The sequence below is a fragment of the Benincasa hispida genome, chromosome 10 (assembly GCF_027475165.1).
Source record: "Benincasa hispida cultivar pf3 chromosome 10, pf3_genome.v1.1, whole genome shotgun sequence".
NCBI classification, from domain to species: domain Eukaryota; kingdom Viridiplantae; phylum Streptophyta; class Magnoliopsida; order Cucurbitales; family Cucurbitaceae; genus Benincasa; species Benincasa hispida.
Window position 1 is genome coordinate 5,081,834 of NC_143487.1, and position 12,903 is coordinate 5,094,736.

General features: G+C 31.9%; 1 protein-coding gene across 2 annotated transcripts; it reads left to right on the forward strand.

The window, feature by feature from the left end:
• The first annotated feature begins 419 nt into the window (after positions 1-419).
• On the forward strand, positions 420-2,979 carry LOC120087669 (ankyrin repeat family protein). 2 transcript variants are annotated; one of them, XM_039044519.2, is made up of 6 exons: positions 420-754; positions 1,302-1,389; positions 1,572-1,636; positions 2,152-2,220; positions 2,526-2,575; positions 2,680-2,979. In XM_039044519.2, exons 1-6 carry the CDS (start codon positions 677-679, stop codon positions 2,807-2,809), a joined length of 480 nt encoding a protein of 159 aa, XP_038900447.1. In that variant the 5' UTR covers positions 420-676; the 3' UTR covers positions 2,810-2,979. The 2 variants fall into 2 exon arrangements, with proteins under 2 accessions (XP_038900447.1, XP_038900448.1); XM_039044520.2 differs by having other exon boundaries at positions 461-797.
• Positions 2,980-12,903: the final 9,924 nt, after the last annotated feature.

Genomic DNA, 12,903 nt, shown 5'->3' on the forward strand with positions numbered 1-12,903 from the left:
ACATATTTATATGTTCACTGTATAAAAATTATTATCATTATTTATCCAATTTTAAGACACATTTGAATTGATTAGATAAAAAATAATAATTTTCAAAAGGAGACATTTCTGTTTAAATTATGTGAATTAAAAGAAAAAATTATTTAAATTAGACTTAGAAAATGTTTTAAAGGTTTGTCGAACGTTTTAATTTTGAAAACTCAAGGATCAAATCCACATTTTCTTCTATATTTGAGAACTAAAAAGATAATTTTCTCAAAATTATTATTATTTTTTTCTGAAAAAAATATGACGTTTCCCAAACTTGGACGTCCTGGTTGAAGAACAAATACGGCCCAGGCCCATTAGATTACGGTCCACTAAAACAAGGCCCATGAAATAGACCACGTATTCGGGTCGGTTATCGGAGCAGGTGACCCGAAAAAACAATGGAGGTTGCAAGCGGCAATAGAGCGGAGTTGCGCCACAAGTCACCTTCGCCCTTACGCTGTAACCAGTCGTTTTTTCACTCTCTTCTCCAAGAATCGCCGATTTAGGGTTTCTGCGTGTTCTTTGGCTCACTCTCTATTTAGGGTTTCTGCGTGTTTTTTCACTCTCTATTTACGGAAATCTTCATCAAGAGCTACACTTCATATTTTGAAGGATTCTTCCCGTTGGAGACTTCGGCGGTTTTACGATGGTGATGGAAGCGAATCGATCAGAAGAGCAGAGCACCGTGGAAACGACGATGAATGACATCGAGGATCTTGTTGATGTACAATCTTCATTCTCTTGCTTTATTGAATCCTCTATTTCTGGTTTGTTCACTATTCCTTCCATTGCAGAACATCTTGATATTCTTATCAATCTTTCATAAAGTTTTCGGTGGTGCGGTTAAGCGAATTCGCGTTCAAGTTTAGTGAATCATGGATTTCTTATACCATACGTTTAAATGCAATAAAAGTTGCTTTGATTGTACTCGAACAATTCTCGAGAAACGCCTAAGTGAAATGATTCCTATGTGGTATTTTTTCGAATTTACACAATATCTGCGGTTCAATGAAAGTTGTGGTTTGAATTATAACGAGCAAATTTTAGAAGATTCAGGTGAATGGCGAAAGCATTCATTCTACAATTTAAAGTCATTATAATGTCGTATGACGAGATGGAGTGCACTTTCGTTCCTATTTTGACCATAGAAATGTATTGAGTAAATATGAAATAATCTTAGGCATAGCACATCATACTTGAGTAATTGATGATATTGGTGAGTTAAGTATGAGTCCAGTGATGAACTTAGATTTTGTGATGTCACTTGACAGGCTGCTAGATACAATGATTTCGATGATGTAATAAGTCTTGCTTCTGCTGGTGTTTGTCTTGATTCCAAGGATTCCAATGGCCGAACTGGTAACTTTCTTCCGTGTTTGATAACGATGCTTTGGCTTTTACGTGCATAAAAAATTACGATAAGTTGATATGGGAATTTTATTATTGGATGAGTTAGTTTCCAACTTATGTACTCCCAGATTTATTACATCTCAATGAAACCTTCTGTTCCTATTACTGTAATCTCTGTTAATTGATTGTAGCTCTACACATGGCCGCTGCCAATGGACATCTTTCGATAGTAGAGTTTCTCATAAGTAAAGGAGTGGTGAGATATCTACTTGTAATTTTACCTACTGCTTGGGTTATGTATTTTATCCACTGACTAATAATTGACTGAGGGATTAATCTTTCTTAAGAAACAGCTTCTTGCATCTGTCTTTCATGCATCTATGTTATCCATGATGATGACTTTAGTACCATACCATCATTCTTATCGTCAATCTGCTTCAACTATGAAGTGAATAAATTTGGAATGCTACAATTCCCTTTCTGATTGAATTCAACTTAATTAAGATCTCCAACGCAATCTAGTCCCGTTATATATATTGCGCCTGCTGTAGTTGTGTTTTACTTTGGATACAATACAATTCCGTTTGTTCACTTGAATGCTTATATCACCAACTTGCCTTGCTCGATCACTTTCCAATTTATTTTCAGATTCTGTTTGATGAAAGGCCAATTGGGATTTTTTATTTTAAAACCCTTGATGGGATTCATCAAATTTTACCCATCCAATCCTTACCCTCACAGTATATGTTTAACCTTTTTGAGTGTGAGCAGGATGTGAATGCTTTGAATGCGGAGAAGAATACACCATTGCATTGGGCATGTCTGAATGGGCATATTGAGGTAATTCTCTAATAACTTTATGGTTAAAGTATAGGTTTAGTTTACGAGCTTTCATGTTTATAAGGTCTCTGAATTGTGTCTAATAGGTTCATTTAACCATGTTAAATATGTCCATAAACTTTTAATTTTTTAATTGATCCTCTACATTTTCTAAACTTTTAATTTTATATCGGATAAGTTCATGAATAAAAAGTTTTGACTAATTCATGAAACTATTAGATTTCTTACACAAATCTTAAAGTTCATAGGCTAAACTTGTAGTTTAACCAAATTTTAATGACAAGAAGCTAGCTTCCATCCTTTAGGTGGTGAAAAGGTTGATCTTGGCAGGAGCCAATTTGAGCTTATTAAACAGGTATGTTATGTTGTTCTATAATTAATTGGAAGTTTTCATTCAAACATTGTAACAAGGATCTGTGTCGGGTGATAAAATTCTGAATGTTATATATGTTTGTATAGCCATGAGAGAACTCCCATGGATGAAGCTCTGACTCGGGGGAAAATGGATGTCATTGATGCGATCAACACTGCGGTGGCACAAGTCGAGCTCACTGGCATCAGCGTTTCAACTGTGGAACCGGAAATATAGCTGAGGGATATCAAAATTTTGATTTATTGGCTTAAATATGTAGGATAAATTATCAAAATTTTATCTTTTAAACTTGATTTGTTTATATGAAATGGTTGTTCAAGAAAGAACGATGAATTTATCTTTTATATGAAATGGTTGTTCAAGATAGAACAATGACTTTACATAAACTATGAGTTGGATAAGCAGTTTTATGTGTCAATTAGGGGTATATTTATGTTCTAAATATATTAAAGCTCATTTGCTGAAAGCGTGTACTATCAGTAGAAAAGAATACATCAAGGGATGTTTTTTAAAAAACACATCTTTATTCAAAACACTTTTGATCAAAATTAATTAAAGTTCCATTTGGATTCTCAAAAGATTCATTTTTATTTAAACATTTTGTTAAAAAAGGATTAAAATGGTCTGTTCATCTTTTTATTTTTTTTAAATTTTTTTTTATGGAACCATTTAGTGTTTGTAGTTTACAAAAATTTAATTTCTAAAATGTATATCAGTTTCTCTTAATATTAAATATGGATTTTTCCCCAAATATATTGAATTAAATATTGGCTATTTTCATAACATATTGTAAAAAAAAAAAAAATTGCATGAATAGTCGTTAGAAACAAAAACTCAGAGACAAAATAATTAAAGTTCGAAGGTTAAGTGATTTATTATTTTTTTGGATTAGAAGTATATTTATAATTTTTTCCCATAAAAAGTTAATATTGAATTCATATAAAATTGTCTAAGCTAATTAGAAGATTTACTTTTTGAAGTAACATCTAAGAAATCAAAGATAATGAAGTGTAAAAAATAAGGATGTGAAATACATGTGTAAGTGAGCAAATGACTATAGAAATTGAATGTTAAAAACATACATTTACATACATACATACACGGTCACCATTACAGAGCATAAAGTCAAATCTCAACCGTGAAAAGACTATCCATCTTTCTCAAACATCATTTTGATTGGGTCTTTTATTTTAATATTGTACTTTAGAAGAGTAATTAGAAAAATAGATTGGTTTTGAAAATATTTAGAATAATGTGGTAGTTTGACGGGACAGAAGGTCGAGATTTGAACACTCGATCAACATATATTAAAAATGTCCACATTAAATTGAGAGTTGGAGACTCGACCAAGAGAGGTTGACATTGAAGTCTCGACCATCTACACCCTCCACGTGTCCCGCCTGCCATCGACAAGATCAAGAGTTGAAGTCTTCACCTGTGCTGCCTGCACTTGCGCCACCTGCCATCTCGAGAGTTGAAGCCTCAACCTGCATGGCCAGTTGACCGTTAAACACGCTACACAAAGGCCTGTCACGCTGCTACCATCCCTTGTCTCGCCACATCAACATCTCAGTGGATGGAGTTTTCAACCTTCAACCTACCTCTTTTTAAACTTACTTCCTCTTCTCCGATTTCCACTTCTCACATTACTTCCGGTTTTTTCTTCCCTTCTAAACTCACAAATTACTCTTTCCCCACGAGTTCTCTTCTTCTTCCTAAAATTGTTACTAAATCCTCCTATTTTCTACATTCGTCCATCAAATTGTGAGATTTGTACATTTGCTCTACTAAATTCTTATTTTTTTTTTCTAAAATCATTATAAATTTTATTCCTATTCTCATACTATTATATTTATTTCATAGTTTTTATTGTTGTTTGGGAAATAAAGAACCAAAAAAGGTACACTTACACTCAACTAAATTCCTATTTTTTTTAATTAAAAAATAAGTTATTGATCCATATTCTCATACTATTCTACTTTTTTCATAGTTTTTGTTGTTTGGATAATATATAATAAAAAACGAAAGGACTATTGTCACTTTGAGAAAAAAAAATAGCATCGTTGAATTTGTGTGTTTACTTTTATTTTTTACTAGTTTTTTGTTTTTAATATTTCTTTTATATTTATATTATGCTAGTTATACCATTTTAATGTCCTTATTTATTTATTTATTTAATGGTCGTTGAATTCAAGAATATTTATACATTGATATTAGTAACTTTTTTTTTCTATAGTTTATTAATCTTGTTTATATTATCCTAGATCTACCAGGTTAATGTTTTCTTTTACATTGTAAATAATAATAGATTTTGCTAATATTAAAATTTTTAACGATAGGCTTTTTTTTTTTTTAAAAAAAAAAACTTTAGTATTAGTGCTATTTTTTTAGTGCAATATTAGTTATTTTGTTAGTATTAGGGTTAGGGTTCTTTTGGTTTAATATTAAAGTTTTAGGGATTAGATTTTGTTACTACTATATATATATAGTTTGAGTTTTCTCTATATTTTTTGTTCATAGTTTTTTATTATAAAAAGAAGTATCCTTGTTGTTTTTTTTTTTTTATTTTTTTTATTTTTAATATTCACTTTTTTCAGTAATGTTTTTTTTAGTTTAAAAAGTTTAGTTCTTTTGTTTGTTTTTAATAAAAAATTGCTAATTTGAATTAATTTTTTGTATTTATTATACTATTTAAAATTTTAATTTAAGTTTGATGTTTATAGTTTAAAAAATTTAGTATTTTTGTTGGTTATTTAATATAAAATTATTAATTTGAGTGAATTTTTTTAATATGAGATTTTTTTTTTAGTATTTAAGTTTGATGTTCAAAGTTTTTTTTTTATTACAAATGTTTAGTATTAGAGTTTTTTTTAGTACAATATATTTGTAATTTAAGTTTTATTTATTATTATTATTATTATTATTTTGCATTTTATGTTTATGGTTTTTAGTGAAAAAACTTTAGTATTCGTGTTTGTTTTTAATATAAAACTATTAAGTGAACTTTTTATATACTTTTTACTTTTTACTTTTTTTTTTTTTTTTTTTTTTTGTATTTAAGTTTGATAATACGTAAAATAATTGGTAATGTATTGTTTGTCCTTTTTTTTTCCCTCTCCTTTTAAGAAAATGATAGACAAATGTTTGAGATTTATGTTGATTACAAATTGTAATGTGATTGATGGTGTTAATGGAGTTGATTATGACCAACCACAATGTGGGAGTAGTGATGTTACTTGAGTAGATATGAGAGCAAACCAATTAAAAATAGTATATAGACATCTTAATCTAATACCATCAGGATCACTAAGGTCTATTCCTAACGAACAAGCAATGAAACTGATGTTTTCAATCGCGATGCTCCAGAATTTAATGCATTTATATGTTAATATGAGTAGGATGAGTTGGATATAAATTTCAAAGCACAACCCTTTAATCAGTTTGAATACCCGACTCAATGTATTGAACCTGCAGTTGCACCATTCAATGATGATGAAGATATGATGTGTAATAATCAATACATGGATTTTAGAACAAAAATATACGATGAATTTGAGGAGTTGGACTTTGATGGTTGTGAACTTTAGTTACCTTCAGATACATTCACTAATTTAGATATGAATGTAATAAATAGCATTCGAGAACACGATCCAATTGTAGGCCCTGTGGTTGTTGACAATACTCGATTGTATAAGGGGATGATTTGTCAAGACAGAAATTATACAACATGCAGTCAAGTGTTTTGCTATTAATTTTCACACACCATGTGAGGTCATGGAATCAACACTGACAACGTAGACAATTCAGTGTGAAAAGTGGGAAAAAGGATACAAATTGAGACTTCGTGTGATGAAGAAAAAATCGCATGGCTTATTTGAGATCACTAAGTATGTTGAGCAATATACATGTTTTTACTCAAAACTTAGTCAAAGTCATGTGCAGTTAGATTCTTCGATGATTGTAGTAGAGTTTTGTGATGTCGTAAGTGAAAAATCGTCTATCAGCATGGCAGATCTACAATCCGACATAAAAATAAAAGTTGGATAACATGGTCCTTACTATAGGGTGTGGGAAGGCAAAAGAAAAGTGATGGCTAAAGTGTTCCGTGACTGGGACGAGTCATACAAATTGTTGTTCAAGTGACTGTATATGGTCAAGCAGACCAATCTCGTAACGCGTGTGGAGTGGAGATTAAAGGAAACGCTTATGGAAGGACATGCCATCCTTCTTTATGTTAGCCATTTGGTCCTTATATGGCAAATATCAAGAAAAGTTATTAATTGTTATATCAGTAGATTCAAATGAGCATCTTCTTTCTCTTGCATTTACCGTTGTAGATGAGGAATCTTTGGACTCATAGGGTCGTTTTATTGTTACGCAGAAGAGTTTTGTTTAATTTTGGATCGACATGCTGACATTATCTTAGCAGTAAAGAATAAAAAAAAAAGGTTAGACGAGAAAAAAATTTCACCATCGATATTGCTTACAACATATTGTCAGCAACTTCAATAAAAAAATACAAATTCAATACATTAACGAATTATGTTTATCGTACCAGATGTCAATTCTAAATTCTCAACTTTAATAAAGTCATTGAGGACATGAAAAGAATAAATCGGAGTTGTATGAGTTTTTTTTTTTTTTTAAAATGGTATTGGGTAATGAACTCAAGCACGTGGTGGAGGGTTCAAGTATGGATGGATGATGACAAATCTATTAGAGTCCATCAATGGAGTTCTCAAAGGAGTTCAAATATTGCCGATAAATGCCCTTCTCAAAATTTTTTTTATAAACGTGTAAACAATTTTTTAAAAAAGAATAGAAGAAACAAGAGCTACTTTGGAGCACCAGGATAAACACACTCGGTAATTTTATTTTTTATTTATTATTATTTTTTTTTTTTGTAATCAACAATTCATTTAGATATATTTGTAATACCAAGTGAGTAAATATTCAGGTAGGCAAATGAAAAAATTTTGAAAAAGGCTGCAAGATCCAGTAAACATGAAGTACATTCATTTGATTCATATGAAGGTGTATTTCATGTGAAAATCGGACGTCATAGCCTCAATGCTAATGGAGGAAAGTTCAAATATTAAGGCTAAATGAGTCCGAACAGTACTGTTCATGTAACAAGTGGCAAGTGTTTGGCATCTCATGCTCATATTTTATGACGATTTGCTCACAATTTAACATGAACGACAAAGATGTCATTGATGACTACTATAAACTGTCAACGTACGTTGCATGCTACTCTCCTCAATTTCAACCTATATCGCACGAAGATTACTGGATCACACATCCTAATATGCTTGCTGATGCGTTCTTGTTATGCGATGAATTAATTACTATGTGATACCTTACAAATGCATTGTTTTACCTAGTTTGACCCAAGTACAAAACCAACTAGAATCATGATGAGTTCAAGATCGAAATCAGGGATTGTGTTTTGTTGATGTATTAACAATGATTGTTTCTATCGTCACGCGAGTTGTTTTGTTAAGTATGCAATGAGTTTGTTCCTAATCTATCGCTAAAATAAACAATGGTGGATGTGGTGGTAGTCATAATCATAAGCAAAGCAGCCTAGGCATAGAGATTTTGATTTCCAATGAATTAAAGAAGGGTTGAGAAAAACATTCACTAACAATTCCTAAATAATTGCACAGATCATGCATTCAAACAAATCAATCAAAAGTCAGAATCTAAACTTTTCAGTGCATATAGAAAATTTCTGCACTTCTTACCTAAAAGATTTTATATGAAGGTCACAGCTATTCAAGTGGCACATGATATTACCAACATGAAACTTGAGGAACTGTTTGGATCCCTTCGAACATTTGAAATGTCCCTTGAAGGTCAACCTGAGAAGAAGTCCAAGGGAATTTCTTTATGATCATCAGTGAACAATGAAAGTTTTATGATGAAAAGCTAGCTGAATCAATTTCCTTTATGGAAAAATGGTTTGGCAAATCTTTTAAGCGATGGGACAGACATTTAGTATCCCATAGAACTATGTGTCCTCCCAGGTTAAGGACATTAGTAACATTCGCAGTAACCTTGATCCAAAGATCTCAAAAGTTCTGGCAAAAAGGATGGAAATGACAATGGAATTAGCAATAGTCAAGGTATCAAAGGGAAAAAATTTAGATGTTGAGAATGTGATGGGTTCGAACAGTTTCAAAATGAATGTCCAAACTTTCTGAAAAGACAAAATAAAGAATGTTCTGCTACCCTATCAGATGATAAAATCGAGTCAAAAATTATCTCTGATGAAGAAATTTGAGCTCTTGTAGGAGGTCTTTCTCTTGAACGTTCTAATGTCATTGATCATTCTAATAAATGTATTTCTGTGGCAAGAAAGGAAACATAACAAAATGCAGTTAACTCTAAAAAATTATATTTTTAAGAAGTCTATCAACTTTAGATGGGGGACTCTAAAGTCTTGAAAATTCGAAAGAGAGAAAGGAAAAATTAATTAAAGATTATCATCATCTGTTAATCACTATCTATAAGCTAGAGAAAAAGTTGAAGGCATCAAAAGTTGAACTTGAATAGATATCAAAGTCTATTATCATAATAAACTCAAACACTGATGATTTTAACATGATTCTTCTCCTGGCATGCAGGTTTCTGATAAGTGTGGCATCGGATTCAAGCAGCAGGGTAAACAATTTTTTAAAAGTGAACCATCTTTGTTAAATCTTTTTGGTCCAGCCCAAGACTCTTCGATGTCAGTCCCTTTGTCGAAAACCAAAGATGTGTCAACATCCATTCTAATTGCAATGAGAAACAAAGATGTATTTGTCTATTACAGTGGAAAAGTAGGACACATTCGTCCTTACTGTTTTTGTTTGTTAAGGAAAATGAATCATTTGCCTTCTTGGAATTACTCTAGAAAGACCTAGATGGTTTCCAATCCTATCAAACCAGTACATAGAAACAAATTTGAATGGAAACTTAAGAAGTTTGGATCTTCTTATGAGTTTCGATGTCAAGTGGCGTTTACCTTTCTTCGTTCCTCAGCAAAAGAAGGTTGGTACTTTGATAACAGATGTCATCATCACATAACTGGCAGAAAATAATTTATGACCAATGTGCAACCATGTAGTTCTGGTCATGTTACTTTTTGAGATGGAGCAAAAGGGAAAGTACTAGGAAAAGGACATCTATTGTACCTTGGTCTTCCAACATTTGAAGATGTCATTTTTGTAAAAGGGTTAACAACAAACTTAATCAGCATAAGTCAGCTATGTGACCAGGGTCAGGGTCTGGCTGTAAGCTTCTCAAAAGATAAATGTTTGGTGACCAATAAAGACAATATGACTATCATGTCAGATACGTGCTCATCTGATAAATGTTACTTGTGAACTCCTAATGTTGTTAATCATGTTTTTAGTAGTCCTAAGCACAATGATGAAGTTTTGGTCTCTCCCTACAAAAGTGAAATAGTCAAATGCAAGACTAGTACTCTTAAAGAGACGACTCTTTATATGATGAAACGTACGAATTGTCATGTTCCGAATTGCCTTGCTCTTGAGTTAAGGAAGTCAGAAGGAAAGTTGATTGTTTTTCAAATTTTTTGTGATGACATAGCTTTCAGAAGGATGACTCAGAAGATGGTGGAGTATTTTCACAAGATGATGCAACTTCAGATTCTGCAGAATGAGCCTAAAATGAGTATGGCCAGAGAACTTACTTACTCTCTGGGATATATTAATAAACAGATGAAAGTTGTGGCAGTAGTTCAATTTGAATTCCTCAGGGCATTTTTAGATCTGTGTAAAATTTTCTTATAGCAACCAAAGATATTTGATCAAGGAAAATCAAAGTGGGTTGAGTTAACTTCTATAAGCAGGAAAATGTCAACTGTGATTACTGAAGAAACTAAGGTTGGGAATGGTGACCAAGATTTTGATAATGCCGATAGTGTTGTGATAAAGTCTATGAATTATATTGATCTTTTTGTGTCTATTAAGATTGTTGATGATGTTAACCATGTTGTTAATCATGCTGAGTTGTCTTATATTTTGATTGTTGCTTCTGCTAATAGTTGGATTGATCATACTATGGCTGTCGGTGTGATGACGTTATTAATATTGTTCTTGTTGAATCTTTGGGTAAAGTCTTTGTGTTTCCTGATATTGTTGTTGAATCTATTGTTCCAACTAGAAACGTTGAAAATACAAGTCATATGCATGCTATTTCATCTAAAAATATAGAGAATATTAAGTCTCTGATTGTTTATCAAGTTAAATTAAATGCTTCTGTTGATACTAAGTTTGTTTCCCAAGAAACTGTTGATTGAGTTGTTTCTAAGGTTTTTTATAATATTTCTATTGGCATCAATTGTGTATCTGAGGTTAACAAAGTTATTTATGTGAAAGTATTAAAGGATGACATTACTTCTACTGATGTATCTACTAGTGTTGCTACTGAAAATTGGTGTTCTATTTTTCGGGTGCCTGAGAATTTGATTGTTGGTAGTGGTCTAGTTGACAAAATGGTTGTGAATACTTGTAATTCAGATGCTAATAAAAATGTTATTGTTGATAATTTTGATATACTTGTCTCAAATATATGTCTGCATGATGTTATAAATAAGTTTGTTGTCAATGAAGAAGAAACTAGGGTTCTTGAAAGTAGTGTTCTTGTTGTTTTTGCTAATATGGCTTGTGATTCAGTTGAGATTAAGTGTGCTTATAATGTTTCTTCTTGTAAGAGTGATGATCTTTTAGAATATATTCCTTAAAATGTTGTTGCATCAATCTTAGTCTATGTTGACATTGAAAATTTGAACAATCCTGCTAAGTTAGAGTTATCTTAAAATGATGGTGTTGGTTATGACCTGGTTTGAGATTGCCTCATTTATCTGTTGTGATTCTTGAGAATCTTGTTACTCTTAATGTTATTGCATCTAACCCTAGCTCTGTTTGTGGTGTTTTTTAAGCTAGTTCTCCTATGTTCGATGTTATTGAGAAGAAACTTGAAATTTTTGAAAAAGAAAATGTTGCTGAAGTTGAGCGCGTGTTTGACGACATTAAAAAAAATTAGTTCTAATATTCTGGAGAGCACTGAGGAGAATATTTATAATGATGATATTTCTTTGATTGCCTTTAGTAAGAAGAAGATGATAAAAATTGAGGACATTGATGACTGAAGTCCTATGGATAGCTTTCATCATTCGTAGAAGAATAATTATGTACCTAAAGATGTTATCTCTGAGGAATATATTCTTTGTAATATTAATCCTATTATTCTCAATCCATTATTTTCTAATGGAAGGTGAATATGTATGAAGATATTTTAGAGTTGAATGTTTGTGACTATAATGAATCAATTGTAGAAAAGGTTGGTGTTGATTTTATTATCAATAAAATTGTTTCGATTTGGTCATTGGAAATTTAGGCTCTAAGGAGCTTAAAGAAGTTAGTGTATCTAATATTCCTACTACTGATCATGTTCATGCTGAAGATGTTGATTCTATTGCTATCGGTGTTGGACCTATCATTAGCGAGACATCCTCTGATGATGTGTTGTCATTTAAACCCCCTTCTATTGACTGATTTTCTTCATGAAAAAAGGGAAAGAACGGGTAGGTTGCGACCGTGAGATTTGAGATCGTGATATGTTTTTGTTTTGGTTTGTTTGGTATGAGTTACTGTGGTTTGATTGGCAGATAATATTTCGTTATTTATATTGTCGGATTTTTATTCTCCGGCTTAATGGGCGGATTTTTTTTCTAGTTTTTCTTTCCTTATTTTGTTATTTTGGCGGATTTCTTTCCTTATTTATCTTGTTCTTGTCGTATCTGATGTAAAACCTTCCTTTTGTGTGCTAAATTTAGAGGTGTCTTGCTTTTGGATTAAGGGTAGGCCACATACTTTTGTGCAACTTGTTTTACAAAAGTTTATGTGAAAGAGATAGACTCTCTAGGGGTTTTCGTAAGCATCGTCAATCTCAACGTTACTTATGTTGGTGTCAATCTGCTTCACGAGATCTTGTGCCTATCATCGTCCAGGGCATACCTCTACTAGTAGATGAGGATATTTTTCCTGTTGATGATATTATTATCTTGGATGGAGCTATCTCTATTTCTCTTTATGTTTGCTACTGTGCTAAGTAGGCTTAGTTGCTAAAGTTTGGTTTAACACCATTCTGATGGTTTGTGGCTATGTGTGTGTTGCTCTAGTCTGGTTGGTTTGCTTCGATTGTCGTGTGATTGGTTTGTTTTGCATTAAAAAATAGCCAAATTGGGAGATTGTTTCTGCATTGTGATTGGCTGATATTATCATAAGATTACAGTGTGC